General features: G+C 45.6%; 1 protein-coding gene and 1 long non-coding RNA gene across 2 annotated transcripts; both read left to right on the top strand.

The window, feature by feature from the left end:
• The first annotated feature begins 7,632 nt into the window (after positions 1–7,632).
• Positions 7,633–17,019, top strand: LOC122883744. The gene is made up of 4 exons (XR_006379702.1): positions 7,633–7,869; positions 8,432–8,494; positions 8,826–9,036; positions 16,042–17,019. It is a non-coding gene; the product is annotated as an uncharacterized LOC122883744 (long non-coding RNA).
• Positions 17,020–19,026: 2,007 nt separating this feature from the next.
• On the top strand, positions 19,027–20,958 carry pdyn (prodynorphin). Its single transcript, XM_044212842.1, has 3 exons — positions 19,027–19,210; positions 19,520–19,656; positions 20,220–20,958. The coding sequence occupies exons 2-3, from the start codon at positions 19,534–19,536 to the stop codon at positions 20,763–20,765; spliced, it is 669 nt and encodes a 222-aa protein (XP_044068777.1). The 5' UTR covers positions 19,027–19,210; positions 19,520–19,533; the 3' UTR covers positions 20,766–20,958.
• Positions 20,959–21,920: the final 962 nt, after the last annotated feature.

Genomic DNA, 21,920 nt, shown 5'->3' with positions numbered 1-21,920 from the left:
TCATTGTGATAATTCCAATAGAAACAATTTGATTACATCCAACAAACATGATTAGATGATATATGGCTATATTAATGTATTAATGTAATAGTTTTACGTGGAAATTCGCCACGTGGATAAAATACATTCAGCTGAGGCATTTCTTTGAGTGCACCTGAGCTCTGTTTGTACTTAACCTATATTTCTTATCTTTCTTAATCAAATCTTCACCGTGGAAAGTCATCCTGTTCCTGTTTGCACTGTAACCATGGAAACACACAGCAACCACCTGGGCTGCTTTGATGCAAAAAGGTTTCGTGATCGTGAGGCAAGACGTGACGTTTCTAGCTTCACTGGCCCTCTTCAGCCCCGGGTCACAAACTGGCACAGGGCCTCGGAGCGTTGGCTGTCGGGCCGCAAACAATATGATTGATCAGAAACAGCTAAATAATGATAAAATAACTTTGTGTGGTAAAGTCTTCAAAACTTCTCATATAATTTGTCGAGTAATTCTAGGAAACCCGGTTGGTTCAATAAGATGTTATTTTCATAATAAGGAGAAAGTTACAAAATCAATTTGGCTTGTTTTGTTAAAATGACAAAGAAGCATATTTTTCTGAATGTGCGTCTGCGCTCCTCCATGACTGACACCATGCTGCATCCTACAGGAGGGAATCAGAGGTGCCGAATCATGTGGCGTCCCGACACAGGACGTCGCAGGTTTCACCGCAACAGCTTCTGGTGAGAACCCAGCACATCTTCCCCCAGACAGTCGGGTTAAGGTGAGTGACACCAGGCCAGTAATAGGAGCCAGTTTCCTCAGAGCACAGCTAACAAGGCAACAAGCGCTCCCCCCTGCTGTGTGTCTGAGAGCAGCTACTGCCTTTAAAACATAACAAAGGGGAGGAGGAGACTCGACAGGCGGATGTTTAAATATCAACTCCTTAATTGTGATAAAAGTGTGACTTTTCAGGCCCACATAAAAGACACCAGAAAAACTCTTTACAATGAAAAGGTAATTGACTTTCAGATAATCACACACGGTCACACTAATCAGAGCAAGTACCATCCAGACAGGGAAGAGAACATGAGGGGGAAGCAGATAACAAGCTCGCTGATGGCATGTGAACCCAAACACTGTTAAAGATAAAGATAAAAACAGGTACTCTGTACTCTAGCTGTGTGACAGGGTAAAACCCAACTTGTGTCTTATTTCTGTAGTTTTGGCCAACATTTCCATTGCTAATAAGTGAACTCAAGTTAACTGCTGACAGCTAATCTGGCTAAACTGCTGGCTTGTTCACCACCGGCCTGATGTGTGACTGATGGAGAAGATATCAAGGGGGAAATGAAGAGTGTAAGAAGTCAGAGATGACCTGTTCAGGGATCCCTCACCGCGGAGGACGATGCCCGATGAACAACAGCCTCTGTAACGGGGCAGGATGTGTGCGACAGTGACCTTTGTCGTGTGGGGTCACACACGGAAATATCCAGCATAGCATGCAGCACAGGTGGAGTCCTGCTGCTCAGCATCCGGCAGGGGTTTCTGTGTGATCTTGTTGGGACTGAGTGTGCAGGGAAGAATAGCGGAAATGGCTTTCAGGTGCCTCGCAGGAAGTCTGAACGAAACGCTGCGTCAGAGCCGCACAAAGGAAACGTGGGAAGTCAAGCAGGTGAGCGTCTGATGCATCATTTATTATTGAGTCTCACAACAATGGAAAGTCACTGTTATCTTCCTCAAACATACAGCAGGATAAACAGTTCCACCATGTGTCAGCCATTGTGCTGGAGGAGAATTAGAAAGTGAACTGTCTCTATGGATCTGAGCGCCATCAGCGTCATATTTGCTCTCTGAAATGATCGAGCATTTTTACATTCATGCAGCGTTCTGTGGTCACATTATTAAGTTGCCATCATTTACTTTTGTGTGGATTGTGGATTAAAAGACACTTAAGCCTTTCAAAGAATGAATGCAGCCAGAGGAACTTAACCGATAGAGATATTGTGCTTTTTTGTGTTTATCTTCTGCAAGAAAGTTCTCAGAGTTCTTGAGGCTTTTTCCAGAAATGTGCGCTGCTCTGAAAATCAAGTCCTGGAAACGAACCAACAGAAACAAAAAACAGATATGTATATTGTCTCTAAAGTTAAATATCTGGCTGACTGGCGCACGCCTCTCCAAACCAGCTGGTCACGCAGAACAACGCTCTTTTTCTTGAGGTTGCTTCATCTGCTTCTCACAGCGTGTCGATGTGAGGATTTAATGTCAAACAACATCAAGACGCATGCTGGTCGAACTGCAGTAACACTGTAACTGTAGAGTCTCGTCCATGTTGTCACAATGTGTGTAGACCACATTTCAAAATAAAGACACTGTAATGTCTCTGAACCCAGATGGGAGGACTCGTACAGACGTCTTCAGAGCAGAGGTCAGTAACAGGAAGTCAGCGAGGGAAGGCAAACTAACCAACAGACACCCGGCAGGCAGGAGTCATAAACAGGTCGACAGGTAACACCGAGGCTGTGGAGCACAACTCAGCACTGCTGGGGAAAGGGGGTCGGTACATATACCCGGTGACTAATGGGGGGGTGAGGGGCAGCTGCACCAGTGTGAGTCGGGTGACAGGAGATGGCGGGAGCACACCGAGGGCAGCGACAGGACAGGTGAGAGGGGAGAGGAGAGGTTAGGGATGGGCCCTCATCCCTCAGGTATTCTGGCTGAGTTTCTGTCCACCAACCCAGAGAAGAGGGTCAGTGCAGAGCGAGAAGAGGATCGGGACAGGCAGGGCCAACCACCCAGTCGAGTGAGCGACCCAGGTGTGAACTGGTGTGAAACCCCTCCCCATCACCACACCAGCAGGTTGATATGGGACGATTCTGTGAAAGCCCAGGTTGCATTCAGTGACCGCATATCGAGTGCAAACACTTTCTACAATATCTGCACATTGTTATGGTGAAAGTCAGGGAAAGATGTGGTTATGGCATATAAACTATGGTTAGGGTGCCAGTGAGACACCAGGTTAGGGTGCCAGTGAGACACCTGGTTAGGGTGCCAGTGAGACACCTGGTTAGGGTGCCAGTGAGACACCTGGTTAGGGTGCCAGTGAGACACCTGGTTAGGGTGACAGTGAGACACCTGGTTAGGGTGACAGGTTATAATTGCGGTAATTTAAACAGTAATTCATTGCTAGCCTGTGACGGGCACAAACTCGCGTCTCTAACGGCAACATTCAGTGCCAAAGCGGGACACATTGTTTACTGCACTGGCACTGAACTAATGACATGACAACTCAGGGTTGCCGGTTGTCATAGTAACACGACACGCTTTCCAGCTCGGGAGTTTTTCAGGAGCTCAGCAGTCAGAGAAGTAGCGATGGAAAGATTGGACGCTGTAAACATCTCGGCCCTCAGCGCGGTCTGACAGGCCTGAATCTGAAGTCAGGCGCAACACGACTCGGCTGACGGCTCAGAGGACGGGTTCTGGCTGCTTCTGGGAGACGGGTGTCCATCATCGTCTCTCTCATCTCTGGTAAACATGACGACAGGAAACCAGCTGTCAGTGGAGTCACACCTGCAATTAATAACAATACTGTAAAATATAATATTGTTAAAACCAATAGGCATCTGTGTACATTTACGAGTGATATATTGGGGGTTGGGTGGCTCGGGGTGCCATGACAAATGTCCTCTGAAGGGGTGTCGTGATCTCACGTGTCAAAGATCAATCAGGAGAGGCGTCTCACACCGCTCCACGTAGAAATGAATGGGAAGCGGATTTCGGCCTGATTGGCCTCAGGGGATCAAAGCGGCACCTCACCTGGAACAGGTTTATAATCTAGCAGATTAAATGATCCAAGCAGGAGATCTGGAATAATACAGTCACATTGAACTGTGAGTGATTTGACTGATTTGAGCGCTGAAGCTGTACTGCAGCAACCTAAAGCGTTCGTCACTTCCTGTCTCCGGTGTCTCAGGGACTCGGGAGGCTGGAAAACGACCTTTAGCTCCAAAGTAACTGAAAAGAAAGCGAGACTGTCTCTTGGTAACTGAGGGTTTGTGTGCATGTGTGTCTGTGCTTAGGAACAAGACCTCCTTCAAATCTAGAGAATTCAATCAAAACATTTTTTTATTTTTTACATCAAGTTAAATTAAAAATACTCAGGAAATCGTTTTGAAGGGAAACGTTTGTCTGTTTCAACATTTGTGCTATGAAAGCCTTTCATTCCACTTTCACACCTTTACAAAGGTTTACACCCGAGATATTTCTCTCTACATAGCTTTTTCATTTCATTTTAATGCCTTGTTAGAACAATTTAGGCTTTTTCACATTTGAGATTTGTGTTTTTCTTTTTTCTCTCAGGATTTAGCAACATTTGAACCAGAATCTGATGACAGCCGGTGGGTTGTTTGTCACTGTCAATCTAAACAAAACACAGTCCTGATGAATACGTTAACTGAGTTTATGAATGTTAAACTCAGCCGGTCACCATTACTGCCCGCCTTTTTCCAGAGAATACGACAGTGTCGGAGATTGTTGAATATCTTCCACGTCGCCACTAGTTTCAGATCATTTCAGAACTCTTGGAAAATCATCATGCAAAGAACTGAAGTTCTCGTAAGGTGATTCTTAAAAATTCAACATCACCATTACGTCATTCAGCCCTCTGAGACCCGTTAATGTCCGGGACTTCCTTTTACACGCTCTTTATGTTTTATTATCAGTCTGCACGCTGTCGTAACCACACAACGGGCGCACACGAGAAATGAGCTGCCAACTGTCACACTATGGTGACGACGTTACTAAAGGTTTTACAGCTCAGTTCTGAGTAAACGTAGCTGTTCCATGTTGTGTTTATATCACCTGCTTCATGTTAGCGGCCTGGTTCACAGGACACGAAGGCCGCTCACTGGAAACGCTCCCTGCTGCTGCTCCAGTGAGGGGCTGAGCAAAGAGCCCACACGGGGGTCTGTTCTCCGCTCCGGGGCCGAAGTAAGTAAGTAAAGCTTTATTTGTATAGCACTTTTTAAAACACACAGTTCCAAAGTGCTTCACACACACACACGAAAAATATAAATGAGTAGATAAATAAAGGTATATTACAATACAAAACACAGCAGAAAACCAAAGTGCAACAAACCAACACATCAGACAGGGGTGGAGAGCTATAAAGTGCGTTTTGGACCAACTGTAAACGATTTAGAGCAGCTTGACTGAGGCACGTGTCGAGGGAATTACAATAATCTGGACGGGACAAAGTGAAAGTGTGAATTTATTTCTTAGCTGGAGAAAATGATGGTCAAAAGTCATACTGGCGAAAGATGACTCCAAGATTCTTAGTTATTAGAGTGAAATGGTCCAATAAACTGAGTTATCGGGTCCAATTAAAAGAACTTCTGTCTTGTCGGGATTTAGGTGGAGGAAACTACGAGAAATCCGATCTTTGGTGGCGGCAAAGCAATGATGGAGGGAGGACAGTGGACTCAGGTTATGGGTTTGGCAGAGAAATAGATCTATAACAGAGGTCTGACATGTTACGACCCAGAGGAAGCAGGACTGGTCCGAGGACCGGCCCCTGAGGGACTCCACACAGCAGGGGAGCTGAGGAGGACACATGAGTATTGATACAAACGTTAACATATCTATTAGTCAAATAAGAATTAAACCAGATGTAACCCATCAAGTAAAATGGCACGATCGATGGTATCAGCAGCTGCGGTCCAGTCCAGCAGTCTGAGGACTGAATATTCACCTTTGTCTGCAGGCACAAGGATGTCATAAGTCACCTTTAGTGATGCGGTTTCAGGACTATGTTTGTGACGAAAGCCAGACTGAAATTTATGAAAGATTTTATGACTCTCAACCAATTTCAGGAGTTGGTCTGTAACGATTTTTTCAAGGATTTTGGATATGAAGGGCGGCTTGGAGCTCGGTCTGCAGCTCTCTAACTGGGCTGGGTCCAGAGAAGGTTTTTTAAGAAGTGGCTCGACACCGGCAGCTTTAAAGTAGTCCGGTCCAGACCCGGATGTGAGAGAGTTGCTGATAATAGCGAGCAGGCTGGGACTGGAGGAGGGATGGGCTACAGTGTCAGACAGGATCTGCTGGGAGACCCACACAGTAGAATAGGACGGACGGCTGTCCACCACTTTGTCAAGTACTGAATTATGAATTACCATAACGTTTTACACAGACCTTCATGGTCCCCAGAGGAAGACTCCTAACGACTCTTCCTCTACTGGCAGGTCGAAGGTTTCACGTGTTGCCGTTATTTTATTCTATTCTATCTGCAGTAGTCGTGTATTTTTCTGATCATTTATTAGTAATTATGCTGCTGTTTTATTACTAGGCCTGCGTGAGCGCGGACACTAATGTTGTGTTACGGCTGAACCGATCTTAGTTTTATTGCATGGCTGATAGTAATATTATAACGTGGTAATAATATAGTAATATCAAATACAATGTTTATAGAGTGTTTGTTCTTAATACTTTGTCCTGAGGTGCTCTACTCAGTAGTAGCATTTCTTTAAATGGCACTGGCCCTGTTACACAATGACTTGTTCTAGCGACATCCTGACGTCAAACATTGCGCCCCCCAGCAGCAAAATCATCACTTTATTTCGTCGAGTCCTTTCACACTGTCGTCTTTTTCATCCTGTGTTTTTAGGTCTTTTCAAAATGTATTTCCTGAAGCCAGTACAGTATCTTTTAAATATATTTTAAAGGCAACGCTTTCAGATTTCATTTTTTAGGGCAGTATGCCTTCAATAAAGCCTGTTTTCCAGGGCAGCGTATTGTTTATCTCTGATGGCAGCATATCAGTAATATTGCACAAGGAGTCTGTCACCGTCCAGCAGCGCCAGCGTCACTTTAATCAGTGTCTAGGCCGCCTTTTCACACACTTTTGTTTGTCGGAGAGCAGGTCCTTTCAGTTCCATTCGAGGCTGCCTTGGTTTGAAGCACAATCGCTTTGAGTTGCTTTGATTCAAACGAACAGAGGCTTTTCAGCCCCGCACTACTTAGCTGAAATATTTTGCCTCTACAGTGTCAACTCTAAAAACTCGGCTTTCATGTTGTCATTAGCCGTGTACAACTGGAGAATGACGTCAATGAGAAAGTTACATACGCCTTGATTAAAACAGTTCCGCTGCCCGTCCGCATCACCACCGCCTGGTGATTCACTTTGTCTCTCTATTCAACGAGGTGAAAATGTAGAAAGTGATCCTCCACCCATCAAGAAGGTTTATTTCTGGTGGCGATGGCAGCTTTTCTTAACGGCTGCTATGGTTACCTTCACACCAGATACGGAGTAGAGCTCAGGTTGGCGGTGTTGTTGTCGCTTGTGCACTCACCTCACTTTTGTCTCATAACAGATCTTTTTCATTGGTGGAGGTATAAGGCATCACCGAGGAGTCGGTGGGAAGGGTGATGATGATGATGGTGATGATGATGATGCATGGAAAAGCCTGAGGAGAGGTCACAGTTTACCTATCAGGCACTTTGTCATGATGTGGTTGTGCGTTTCTACACGTAGCGGAGGAGCACGCCGCTGACTGAGAGCTCGGAGACGGAAAAACTACGAGGACGTTCATTATGTCATGGCCACTGAACACAAGACAAACAATACAAGTTACTATCTGTGTATATGTGTAATTGTGCTGTAAATCATGACACATATGATAACACCAGGCTTCATAGTGTGTGTGTGTGTGTGTGTGTGTGTGTGTGTGTGTGTGTGTGTGTGTGTGTGTGTGTGTGTGTGTGCAGCATGTGGGCGTAGTAAGCTTGTGTTCTGTGTAAGATGCAGGTGTCTCCAGGTTACTGGGGAATGTAAATGCAAACAAGGCTGCTCAAACAGAGGAAGGGGGAGTTTATGAAACCCGGCGCTACACACATCAGTGAGTATCGTGTTTGTGTGTGTGTGTGTGTGTGTGAGGGTAAGAACGATATCTCATTGGCCGATATATGGCCAATGTTTGAATGTTTGGAAGTACATTATTACTTCCTCGTGGGGTTACAGGGTTGTTGATCAGTAACAGTCATTCAGATGAATAACGTGCGGAGATTCATGTAAAGATCATTTGTTGGTTTGGGGCTGTTTTGGGACACCTAACCTGTTTGGTTCAGACCAGCCAACAGGACCGAGACTGGAAGAGTGGGTCCAACCACAGGACTCTGTGATGGTAGATGTGTGATTTTAGCATGAATGTAAACGATAAGCAGGTAATACGGCGCAACGCGGCGCACAAAACTGGGAGTAGTTACTAAGGAATGAGCGAGGAACGAATCGGGAACAACCTGATAATCAATGAATCATCAATAAGTAGTTCCTGAATAACTCGAGGACTATATGGGAGATAATGATGAGTTACTGGAGACCAGACCAGGAGATACTACATCAGTGAAGCATTAGCTAATGATCAGTTCAGAAATATCTTAATATCGCTCTCCTGATTACAGGTAAACTGCTATTAAATCCATCTGCTGATCGTCAACCGTCAAAGACTCGATCTCCCGATCTGCGTAAGTGATGGATATCGTTTTACAAGAACATTTGGTAACCATGGCAACGTGTATCAGCACACGCGAGTGGGATTTTCCCCGACACATCAGAAAGTGTGAAGAGGTGTGTTTCTCATTGAAAGGTGAATGAAACGTAGGGACCACACATGTTCAGAGCAGAAGTGGCGACACAAGTCAGCACCTGGCTTACAAGCAGACATGAATTCCACTTTATTACAGGCTGGATCTTATTTTCTTTCCATTTCTGTTGGTTATAAGAACTGAGATTCAGGAACATCACTACAACAAAGTCTGTCCATAAAACCAAAAATGTTTTTGTTTTCTCTTCCAGGTAAGTTTGGTTCACCTGTCGGCCTGTCTACCGCTGCTCTGGCTGCTCATGTTTCTGTTGTTTCTCCAAATGGGAACTAGCTGTTGGTGATGGGGCAACACCAGACCCCTGAATCACTAGACACATTGAAAAAGCAGGACGTCCGGGTGGCCTCGGGGGTCAGATGCTAGCCATCAAAACGTCACCGGTTCGAGTCCAGCTGGGGAACCAGGTCTCTCTCTCTCCTGTCATTTCTTGTTATCTCTTTGCCAAAAAGTCCTCCAAATTAAACAACAAAATACGCTGTTTGTTCCTCGTGCCCTTTAGAACGACACATACAAGTGTTTTATTAGTTATTTGTGTCTTCCAACACTGTTACGAATCACTGTTGGAAAATAAATGTGTGACAAGGCTGTGGTTATGGTTAGGTTTAGAGCAAAATCGTGGTTTGTGTTACAGTGACTAGTTCGTTAAGGTCAGAGGTTAGGCGTCGTTACGGTTACATTTATGGTTCGGGAACAATGGCGGTCATGATTAAAAAAAGCACCAGTGACTGAAACGTGGACACGCCCCTGGGGGAGAAAGTGAGCAACACTACAAACTAGTTCCCGAACCTCCCTTCCTCCTTTGCTCCCATCATTATTACTATGGCCGATAGAGGGCGCTGTCTCCTGAACGTGAACACACGTTTGCTGTCGAAATAAAGCTGTTTCTCGCAGCAAAAGATAATGAGCAGTGTTAGTATATCCACTTCTTCAAGAAATGTCTGTTGGATCACACTGTCTACCTGCCAACACTCCCCGTTTTTCCCGTTTTCGCCCTCCCGTTTAGTTGTTTCTCCAGGGAAACTCCTGGAGTAATTTGCATGGCCCTCAAACTTTATTATGAATACATGGATCCAAGTTTTGGATGTTGGTCTGACGTCACCCGAGTTTCCAGATCGTCTATGAAACACACTCCACACATTACATACGATTTCAACCCATCTGTCACGGCAATCTGGCGACCCACACCCGGACCCACGGGGCGCGTGCTGCAGGCAGACGGGACAGCTAAGTTAACGTTAGCTGTTGTCAAACATTCCTCCACCCCAGCCCCCCCGCTGCCGTGAAAAGCTCCCGTATTTTGAAACCTGAATGTTGGTACCTGTGCACTCTAACTGATATGGTCTTCAGTGAAGGGTTCAGTATCTGACCCGTGATGCACTGAATGTGGTCTGTGCTGCTTTCGATCAGTTTGAGATGTCTTTGATGCCGAATCATCAGCTGTTGGCAGTGTCAATAAAAAAATATCGGCATACTATAATCGGTCAAGCCACATCTTCAGATGCCTCACAGCACACGAGACAAGAGAACTGAAGTTAACAAATATTTGCTTTTGTTCTGAACCTGATTCACACTCTTTTAGGCCATGTTCAGACCAAAAATAGCACTGCCTTTAAAAAGCTCAAGGGGCTGCACTGGTGTGGGCGTGTTGCTAACAGTACCGGTGAAGATGACATGCAATGCAAGTCTGATTTGACTAATACATCAGTCGTTTTGAAGGTCAGTACTGTGAGACACAAGTTTAGAACTTCACAGTCACTTTCGCTCAGTAATTGGAAAGTACGGTAATCAGCCTGCGTTAAGCTCGGGTTAACATTGAGGATGTCCCACAGTCCAGGTTGTCAGAGTGACTGTTTCAGAGCTGTAAAGTTTGGCCTAATGCTGTAAATTATTTTATCTTCATTCACAGGCCTTTATTTGAAACAGGCCTTTATTGCTCTGTTTTATTAGTGTAGTTGTTCATATTGTAGTTAGAACCCTCCCTGTTTTCTATTAATGCAAACTTGCTCCATGTTTATTTGTTGTCTTTATAAATTCAGTATAATGTACATTTCCACAGCATTAATTCCATCAGTGCAACATCAGAGTTTTTGTTCGCTCATTTTTTCCAGCTACTTTTGGATCACTGTTAGCGGCCGTTAATGAACCTCAGCTAAACTCATCCGTTTCATACGTCTGCATGAAGCTGAAGGACAGCAAGCGAAGAGACTTTGCTCACTGAACTGATCTTTGAGACAGCACTTTCGTGACGAGAGTTAGATGAGAAGATAAATGCCAGACTATTTCTTGGCCAGGCTAACTGGCAACCTCATGGTAACGACGAGACATCAGGAAGTTATTGCTCTTTGCATGGACAGGTTATGAGACAATGGGCCCCGGGGACAGACATGTAAAAGGACCCCTACCCCACCTACATAGGGGCAAGACACCCGGACTGAAAGAGTTGTTTTGCTTTGTTTTGTTTTGATCAATTTATGTCTCTTTGTCGTAATTTTTTGTCACTTTATAGTTATTTTGCTTCTCTTTATGGTCAGTTTTTTGTCTCTTTGTGGTTGTTTTGCGTCTCTTTGTAGTCGTTATTTGTGGTCATCTTTGTGGTTAGTTTTTTGTCTCTTTGTGGTTGTTTTGCGTCTCTTTGTAGTCGTTATTTGTGATCATCTTTGTGGTCAGTTTTTTGTCTCTTTGTGGTTGTTTTGCGTCTCTTTGTAGTCGTTATTTGTGGTCATCTTTGTGGTTAGTTTTTTGTCTCTTTGTGGTTGTTTTGCGTCTCTTTGTAGTCGTTATTTGTGATCATCTTTGTGGTCAGTTTTTTGTCTCTTTGTGGTTGTTTTGCGTCTCTTTGTAGTCGTTATTTGTGATCATCTTTGTGGTCAGTTTTTTGTCTCTTTGTGGTTGTTTTGCGTCTCTTTGTAGTCGTTATTTGTGGTCATCTTTGTGGTCAGTTTTTTGTCTCTTTGTGGTTGTTTTGCGTCTCTTTGTAGTCTTTATTTGTGATCATCTTTGTGGTCAGTTTTTTGTCTCTTTGTGGTTGTTTTGCGTCTCTTTGTAGTCGTTATTTGTGGTCATCTTTGTGGTCAGTTTTTTGTCTCTTTGTGGTTGTTTTATCTCTTTGTAGTCGTTATTTGTGGTCATCTTTGTGGTCAGTTTTTGTCTCTTTGTGGTTGTTTTGCGTCTCTTTGTAGTCGTTATTTGTGATCATCTTTGTGGTCAGTTTTTTGTCTCTTTGTGATCATTTGAGCGACTTTCCAAGAAATGTTACCAGTCACATGAAACAGAGACTTTGGCCCCTTGACTAATGAAGCTGCCTCATGTAGACTGGTGCGTGCACTGTACTTGGGAACTTGGGAGGCGACAGAATACATACTCGATGCACGTTGGGTTGTGCTTGCGGGTGGGGGGTCAATAGGGGCCCCTAACAGGTTAGTCTGGCCATGGCTCCCCCTATGCAGTCTGCTTGCCTGTCAGTCTGAACACCTATACAGTGGCCATGTGACCATAAAGGCATTCTCATAGACAAAAATATAGTTAAACTGTGTCTCATCCATCACATTACAGGTGAATGATACCGACTGGATCAATGGATGATCAAAGACAGTAGTGTGTAAATATAAGAGTCTAAGACAGGAGGAGCTGATAAATCACTGCAGCAGCCAGCGGCGTCTCACAGCGCTCCAGCCAACACTACACTGAGCGTCAGATCAAGACATAAACCAAAGAAACGAGGAGGGACACAAAGAGAAATCCCACTCCAGGTTGCTTAGGAACCTTTGACAAAGGCTCATTAAGAATGAGATAACATGATGCTCAAACACTTAACGGTCGAGCCCTTGGAGAGAGACACGGACGAGATGCCTAACAACGGAGCTTCTTCATCATATTTAAATATGAATACAGGAAGCACAGAGCACATTTTGTCACTGTGAATACCGCTGCAACCAGCCCGCTTGTCTTTTTTCATTGATTCTTTTGAGTCTAAAGTATCTGAATTTCAACACAACTGCTGCCTTACAATGATATCTTAAATGATTCAAATATCAGGGAAACTAACTGAATGTTATTTTAATCACTCTGTGAGCATTAGTGTCGAGAGAGATCCCTCTCCAATCCATTCATATTACTTTCATACTGTGATTTACAAATGGTCTGACTGATATATATATATATATTTAAATGACAATTTTATGTTGTGTGCATTTTTATTTAACTGCGCATACTACAGTTCCTGTCAGCTGCTTCATTCAATCATCACTGACTCGTTCATCAGCTACCAGCTGACGGCTTAACATCCATTTATATTCATGCAGGTTTACAGCGCGCCATTGAAACGTGACACTTGTGGCTGTTGCTCTGCTGATGCCGTCACCACCACCAGGGTTCATGTGTGTATTTATCAGGGGAAGCTTCATCGCTGCTCAGATTCTTTGAGAGTTGCCCCAAAGAGCCGCTCACTCAGGATGCCGTAGTGGCCTCGGGACCCTGAACAGCGACGTCCGCGGTTCGAGTCTGGCATTGGTCAACGTTTCAAATGTGACTTTGTAAACCTGAGGAAAGATGCATCATAATGGACAAATTCTTTAGGTTAAAAAAACCTGCAATAAAAATTAACATTTTGAAGGGTAAATAGGAAAAGATCAACTCATCCTTTAAGGTTAACCGCACTTTCTTACCTCTGTTATGGAAACTTCTGAATGCTGCCTATTGTATAATTTGTACAAGATAGTAGTAGTGTTTCATATTTGAATCTTTTAAAACTGTAACACAGGCACTATGAGTTTGGCTGTAGAAATGAGGACTAAACACTCTGCTACAGCTTCTCACTGCGCTCAGGAGCCAGTTTATACCGTTGTCAGTGCAGTTCTTCTACGCACAACTATAGATGGTGGACAGCTTTCTTCCTTGACTAGGGCTGTCATTTCTACTGTTTTACTTTTTACATGTTATTTAAATGTGCCACCCTTCTGTGAGTCTGTGTCCCAGCCTCCCCCCCATCAAAAATGTTTCATGATGAGATGTTAGATGTACAAACAACTCCCAAACAGTGACTCTGCTTTCCTTAAAGCCTTAGACTCATTGCATGCTTCTCGCGCGCCCAAAGCTCCCACATTTACGTAATCGCAGCTGGTGCCTCCCAGAATTCACACACCAACTGTGTGAGGCTCCTTGTTGATGATTGGCTCGTTGGTCTGTGGTACGTCCCGACCCAATCGCTCCCTTTTCCGCCTATTTCCAAAACACACCGGCGTATTTATACAGACCGCAAGAACCGAAGCAAGTGGAAAACATACAGCCACTGTTTTAACTAACAACCTTCATGTTGGGCGTTTCCTTTCTTCTTCTACAGCAGCCGTCCCGTGTGCTTGCCGTACACTGGCCCACAGCGCCCACTACAGTGTTGTACACAATAACTGTTGCAGACAGCGTGCCAACGCCCACAGAGGAGGTCGAGCGCGGGTCACCACATGGACCGTGCCAGAGCCAGTACCCATGCTGCAGCTAAAAATGTCACATCTGTGCTATGACACACATGTTAGCAAGCAATTTCCACCTGCAGCAGCTACAGAGTCACATGACGCTTCATCAGGAGGCGTGTCTGCGTCTCCTGATGGACGTCAGTCCGGTCTTCTCTCCGTCAGCTCTGTGTTTGGTCTCCAGCAGCTGCTGAGGGAAACATCTGGCTCTTTAGCTGCTAGATGCTCCGCTCTGTTGGGTCAACAGGGGCCCACAGCTCATTTTTGCACCTGGAACCTCGCGCATATTAATCCAGCCGTGGCAACTAGTGGGGGAAATGTAATTTGAACTTTTAGCTCTTTAACTGTGGGTGTCTATCCCAGCATAAAGTCCAGTGTGTTCGGCTGAGACTTCTGTGTCAGGATGACATGCTGGTGTAAAAGAACAGCGACATTTTCCGGCTCCGACCAGTCTTATATAAAAATAAGTCAAAGTTAAAAAACAGCAAAGAAAGAACATCCAGGGTGTTCTCAAGAAAAAGTAACGCTGGACAAATGCAGGTGAAAAAGTATGCCATGGTAACCATAGCAACTATTATGTTCTGCACTGTAATACTTTTACAGATCCACGAGAGTGACGTTGTGGTGTCAGACTTTATTTTGTACTGTATCGAACACTGCATTGTGTGTCTGTTTAGGCTCAGCGGTTGCTGTGGAAGAAAAAAAGAGAGCCTCGTCGATACTGTGTGCACAAAGTCAGGCTTCGACTCTCCAGCCTGAATCCATCATCTATCCATGGGCCAGGAAGTGGTTAGTCACGTCGCTCACAACTGGGTCTAAATGGCGTCATCGAAGCAGAACTTCCTGGCTTTCGTCCTTGAAAAGCAAAGAGTGTCAAACACAGAGCAGAACTCCACCATGTTTCTCACTGCATGTTATGAAACATTTTGTGATGTGATGGTTTCTCAAGAACTGCATCACAAGACGCTGAAACTCGCCACTGAACCCAGACCAGTTCTTTACGAATCAGCAGCTCTGTAAAGTAGGACGCCCTTTAGAGACGGTCCTCCCGAGAAGAACGACAGAATTAGTCGTTTCAGCAAGTGCCCCAAAACGGCTTATGCTTGAGGTCATGTGACAAAGCCCTCCAGCTGCCGTAGGAATTAGGACTCTTGTTCAGAAGAGGTCCACAGAGGGAGGAGGTCTGGGTGGATGGATGGGTCGACAAAAGAGCATAACACACCGCGTTGAATTGTGGGTAACGTAGGCGCCAGGTTTTGACAAGGAAGACGCACGTGTGGAATATAAAAGATGATATCTCTGGTTCTGCTGCCGATTTTGATCCTTTTTTTTTAAACTGTCCATCATGAGTCTGTCAGTGTTACAGGAGTGACGTGATAAATCTGTGGAAGACTCTTTCTACTATACCACAGCTGCCACGTGTATCAATTCACTGAAGGTGACCCAGAGTTTTGCAGAACTGTCCTAAATCTAAATCAGTGTTCTTGTCTGCCGAGAGGATCTCTGCTTCAGTGGGTACAATGGAGGTCAGCTACAGGAAACCTGTAAAACGAACGCCACGGTGTCTCGTTGTTCCATCTCTGAAAATGCCATGTTGTCAAGATGTGTGTAGCCTACATTTCCAAACGAGGACACTGTAGTGAACTCACGATTGTTCATTTAAACAGAATAGAAAATAATTGGTGGGTTTACCTGGTTTACGCTGCCTTTCCGGGTGGCTTTCCAGTGTTCTCGCTGTAGGTTTGGAGATGTCGCACAGTTCGGTGAAGAGACCGCGCTGAACCTGAGCGTTTCACTGCAGTGTAATGCCACACTGCTTTAGACTGGACACAGCAGGCAGCGAGGGGGGAAACACAAAGGTTCAGCCTGTGTGTAGTTTTATTAACAAAATCTCAAATGTTGAAAGATTATGAAATGTGTCGTTCCATGTGTGTCTGTGTTTAGGATCCAGCCTGGGGATCGTGAATATCCGCTTCTCTTGTGTACGAAGATCTCGAGGGTGGTGCTGGAGAAAACGACAGGAAGGGAAATGGAAGGGGTTCATCCTCTGGGGAGCATCAGTTCAGTAAATTTCATAACACTCATCAATCAATCCATTATATTTTCCACATATGTCTTTAATAAAAGTGGAAATCTGTCACCAAAAACATTAGGATTCATCTTCTGGCGAGAACCAACAATATCCACAGATAATTTCACAGCCAGCTGGCCAGCAGCTGTGGAGCTCTCTTGGACCAAAGCGTTGGACGGACTGACAGACCGACCGTATCCTCGTGTTTAAGCCCGGCCACTAGTGCGTGAACATCGCAGTTGGCCTGTGCGAGTGTATTTTAATTGTAGGAGGTGACAGCGCCCTGAGTATTGCAGAGCTGCAGATCAGCACCTTCTACGGACTAGAGGAGGAACATGGCACAGTCACAGTGTAGTAAGTGATGAAATGTTGAACACAGTCGTCATGGAATTAAATGAAATGTGCAAACAGAATGAAATGTAGTGGGATAGATACTATCCATAATAAACCACCAGCAAACCAGAAAGTCACGTCTTATTTTGGAATAAGAAATATCAGCCTCAATCCACGTAAAAGACTTGTTGTCACACCAGAGTGAAAATACACACTGTGCACTTGTGGACTGCACCAGCGTGATGTATGTTGTGGCTTCACTCAGTTGCAAACACAAGGTTTCTCTTCATTCCTCGCCTAAGATAAAGGTAAGAAGCCCCGCAGTGCGATCTTGGTCCGTCAATGAGCTTGTAAAGGCTTCACCCGTGAAATGGGCTGAGGCTGAACTGTCGTGTGTGGATCATTTCACCGGGTCCTCCCACAGAGCACATGCTCGCCTCGCTGCTGAATGTAACGATGACATACAGTCGGTGCAGGTTTTCTGAGAGGCAGCGGAGGTGTGGACATATTCCGCTTAGTATAAAGAAATCAGCGCCTGACTGGTGTACTGTAATATTGTCGCTGTCGGGTGAAAACCTTGCATTTGTATTTACCTTGAGGACAAAGTATGGCTGTGTGGGTCCTGCTCTTTTTTTCATTAGACAATATTAGGTGACCATCTGTTAGAGCAACACGTGAACAGACACCAAACTCAAACAACGAGACACTGCAAACGGCAACAAAGTCAAAGTCAACCAGACAAGAACAACGTCAGGAGAACAGTCAGCCACCTCTCGTGTCCAAACACAAACTATGTTGAGCTGAACACAGTCTCGTTGAATTCTGCGGGGTCTTCGGTGTGCGTGGCTGCTTTAGCAGTGGGCAGCGTAGTAAGTGGTCAAGGTCTGTGGATCTGTACCGCATTCACACGTCACGTGTTCACCCCCCCAGATAACCCCATTTCTGCAGCGTTACCTTGCATCGCCTGGTTCCAGGTCGCAGTCGGTTAAGACATTTCCAGCGCACCCACCTCGAATCCGCGCCGGGAGGTGGAGTTTCCGTACGGACGATAGGAAACAAGCTAGGCGGGAGATTGGAAAGCCTTTCGTTCCACGCAGTAACTCTTACTGTGCTCTCGATGGGTAAGTGTTCATGAAACGTCGGAGAGCTGGCCTTTGCGTCCTTTTCTGCTTGCTGCGCTGCTTCTGGTTTCAGGAGGGGCTATGCCTGATAGCATGTACAGACCTTCTGCTGGTGTTGGTCTGAGGCACCCTGTTATTACGCCACGAATAGCGTTGATGGCGGGGTCGGGTTTCTTTGCAGTGACTGATCGTTCCCATACTGGACATGCGTACTCGGCCGTAGAGTAGCAGAGGGCTGGGGCAGTGGATCGTAAGGTTTGTGGGTTGGAGCCCCAGCTGGTGCCAGTGAGTTTGGAGATTATGCTGTTTCTTGCACATATTTTGGTTAGTCTTTACCGGGCTTAGTAGTGCCATTACGGGCCTTCTTCCAGATCTTTGGGAGTCTGAGCGTCGACAGGCGGTGGCTGAATAGCCGTAGGAGCCATTTCTTTGCTTCTGACCCGAGGTGTCTCATCTGCTCAGCTGAGATTTTATCAAGTCCAATTGTCTTTCCTGGCGTTAGTGAGGAGATGCAGACTTCCAACTCTTCTATTGTGAGATTTTGTGAATCCAGGGTCTTGATCGTACTGTTTGCGACCTAGTTTGGTCTTCTTCAGCGCCTTCCCGCTTTAATAAGCAGCTGGTGTGCAACCTGGTTAACGGTGACTTCCGGGTGCTGGGGAGCAGCCTTTGGGTCCCCTGGAAGCTTTCTGATGGTTGACCTTGCTGTTTTTTGTCATATCTGTGGTCTTGATCAGTGTCCTCCTTGTCTTACATCGTTCTTGCGCAATGCCCTCAGAGAGCCTCTTTCCCGTTTCGGTTGATTTATCGGAGAAAGGGTCGCATTCTTCGTAGAGCTCTTTTGTTTCCTTGGATAGTCCTGTATGTACTCCACTCGCTCGGTGGCTAAGACCCCACCGGGTGTGGCTGGGCGGTTACTGTTGTTCCCTCTGTGAGCCTCCTGTAGGCAGAGGACATCACACTGGAGATTGCACCAAACATAAACCCGAGCAAATTAGCATCTGCAGATATCAAAGCAATGTCATAATCAGTCATCGTCGTCATCATGACTGCGTGAGTGATTTGATTAAAATAAGCAGAATGCATCGTGTTCGTATTTGGATCAGTGTTTTTCCATTCAGTTCAGTTAAAGCCTGAATTCAAAGTGATGTCTCTTCTCTCTTGTAGGTTGCACTTAGTTTCAGTCTCACTGAAAAAGAGAAAGCTCTTTGTTCATTGGTGTCAGTGCGGTTTACAGCCCAGGGTTTGATTCAGGGCCCCCTGAGATGGAGTGATGATGATGATGATGATGCGCTGATGGGATGAACTGCGCTGCTGCTCCTATACCTTCTCTGTGTGGGCGTTGTTAAAAACTCCTGAAGCGGGGAGGTGGTGGGATTATTTACGCAGCATATTTCCCTCCCATTGGTCCCTCAGCAGAAGCTGCTGTGATGCGCTGCGGTGACACAGCCGAGTCTGCGGCGATAAAAAGAAAGGCGACGAGCCGCGCAGGAGAAAGTGTTGGAGGGCGGACAGCGAGTTTCCATTCGATGGTAGATGCGCCTCTGCGAGTCCTAACACGGCTGGAAGTATCTGTCCAACTCCTGAGGTACTGACTCAACACTTTATACTCTACTGTCTGTCTGAAACTTTGACCACATTTCATGAGCTTGGTATTAAATAAAAAGTGAAGGAAGAAAGACTTGGCGCCAGTGCGCCATTACGCACCGCGCACAGTCTGCATGATCAGTAAAATTATGTGTTTTAATTACCTTTTTTTTATTAAACAGACTGAATTAAGAGTGTTTTCATGAAATAAGTCATTTTCAGCAGTGCAGGCGAAGTTATTCCATGAATTTCTAGAGTCTGCGAATCCTGAAAGATGATCCGGTCTAACTGTGCCGTGTGTGTGTGTCAGGGATCTGGGGAAGAATGGAGTGGTATGTCCTGGTGCTGATGCTGAGCTTGCCGCCCTCCATCCACGCAGATTGCTCTTCACAGTGTCAGAAATGCGCGCAGCAGATGCTCAGCCCCGACGCCGCCTTCAGCAGCCTGGTGAGACGACGTTCCCTTCTTTCCTTCACGTTTCCCCGAGAGAGAGAGGAGGAGAGCCGCTGCTGGCTGCAGCATCCATTCGGCTTTCATCACAGCTTCTTATTCAAAGCTCAAATTAATACTGGGATGGTTTCTGACTTCCGGACCTCCAAAAGCATTCATTTCTCTCTCCAACAGAACTTTGTTTTATTATTAAATTTAAAATGTGTTATATTAGAAATGAAATTGTAATTTTAAAGTCCCAAATGCTGAAGTTACGGAGACCAGATGTGTCCGACTGAACTCTGAGTAAATGTGGAATACGGCGGCGCGTAAAACTTTGACACCTTTCACTCATCAGTAGCAGGCTGTGTGATGTTGGCACTGCAGAGCTACTGAAGGGGAAATGTGAGGAGGGACTCGGGGCTCAGATAGTGGTCTAACTGACGCCAAACCCTTAAAAATGTATTCAGCAAACAAAAACGGTGCGCGTGTGACTTCTTGTCCCACGCACCTCACTGTGTGCGCGCAGATGTCGGTTGCTTTCACACTTTTCTCTGTGTGTGTGTGTGTGTGTCCCGCAGGCGTGCAGCGCGGACTGTGAGGGGCAGCTGGAGAGCTGCGGTCCGGCTCCGGGGCTGGCGGACTTCAGCCAGGATGAGGCCGCAGCGGAGGAGGAGAGCCAGCAGGCGGACCTGGTCAAGCGCTACGGCGGCTTCATCAAGAGGATCGACAAGAACAAGAACAAAGTCTTCAGCTCTCCGTGGCGCGACAATCACATCGTGAAGGCCGGGGCGCTGCCCAAGAAATACGAGGACTTGCTGAAGAGGCTGGAGGAGAGAGATGTAGACGCAGACGACGCTCCGGAGGACCAGATGCTCCACAGTTACGTCAAACGTTACGGCGGCTTTTTACGCAAATTCGGCCCCAAGTCGAAGAGGAGTAGCTCCGAGAGCCAGGAGCCCGAGGAGCTGCAGAAGCGCTACGGAGGCTTCATGAGGAGGATCCGACCGAAGCTGAACAACCTGAACTGGGACAAGCGGTACGGAGGCTTCCTGCGCCGCCACTTCAAAGTGTCTGTGCGCTCGGTGGAGGAGCCGTATTACTCCTACGATGCCTTGAGCCTATAGACGAAGCCTGCTGAAAGAGAAAAACTACAAAGAACTTGTGCAGGTTCACTTGAAATGCCGCCATTTATCCAACAAGTATGATATGCCTGCCTGTGTTGCTTCTAGCCGGCCGCCTTCTGTGTCTCACCTGTTGTTGGCTTCGTCGTCTGTCACTCAGTAAAGGATGCTTGTTTAATAAAACCATGAATAAAAACGCTTTGTTGTTTGTCCAACGAGTTCAAAGCAAGCCGTACTTGTGCGAGTGATTTCAGTGCGTTCCGTTCCATCGTGCCAAACTCCATTCAGAATTTTGGCACTTTTATGTTTTCTTAGCTGCTTATGGACAGAGTTATGCCTGGACATGACTAGGCTAAATGTCTTTAATACAACATAAACAAGAGACGCTCTTCGGCATACGCCATTAACACTGAGCGGCACTTTAAATGGTACATTTCAAACTTGGATCCCAAATTTGGTTCACATTCTAACCGTAGCCGGAGATTAAAGGTGGGCTTGTATGAGCAACTATAAATGTGAAATATTAGTAAAATAATGAGATGCACGAAAGTTCCGTTTGTGCCACATTTACTCTGATTTTATCATTGGAAACGAATATTTCTCATAACTGACAAACGATGATTAATTAATGATAGAAATTGATATCAAAATGATAGAAATCTTGAATGGAATTCGGCTGAGCTTCACTGACATACCTGTATAGTTTGAGCTGCAGGCAAATACAGAGTTCAAATGCCAGTCTGATCTTTCACTGTCAGGATCATTTAAACGAATATGGCTTAATTATTCACATTTCCCCAAAAGTAAGAATGCATCACTTCTTTTTTTTGTTGCCATTTCTGTCAGACAGGGAGCCGAACTGTTGTCTGAGGCCCCCGGGGGCCACTGGGAGCTGATTAGATTAACTGCACGTTTTGGTCACATGGTGATTATTCTGAAACCGTCTTCAGTTCAACCAGCTGACACACCGGGGAAGGTGGATCCGGAGTCTGGATCTTTGGGGTCTTGGAAGACGGTTAAAAATGAATCTGGAACTGTTGTCATAGCAACAAGTCCTTAAACCCAAACCTGAACTACAAACAGGAAGTCATTTTCAGACACAAATGTTTCTCTCCCTTAGATTTGTAATGAAAGAGTTGATATCATTATGATACTTAC

The sequence above is a fragment of the Siniperca chuatsi genome, linkage group LG10 (assembly GCF_020085105.1).
Source record: "Siniperca chuatsi isolate FFG_IHB_CAS linkage group LG10, ASM2008510v1, whole genome shotgun sequence".
In the NCBI taxonomy this organism is placed as follows: Eukaryota; Metazoa; Chordata; class Actinopteri; order Centrarchiformes; family Sinipercidae; genus Siniperca; species Siniperca chuatsi.
Note: the sequence above shows the minus strand (reverse complement) of the source record. Positions and strands in the feature narration are given on the sequence as shown.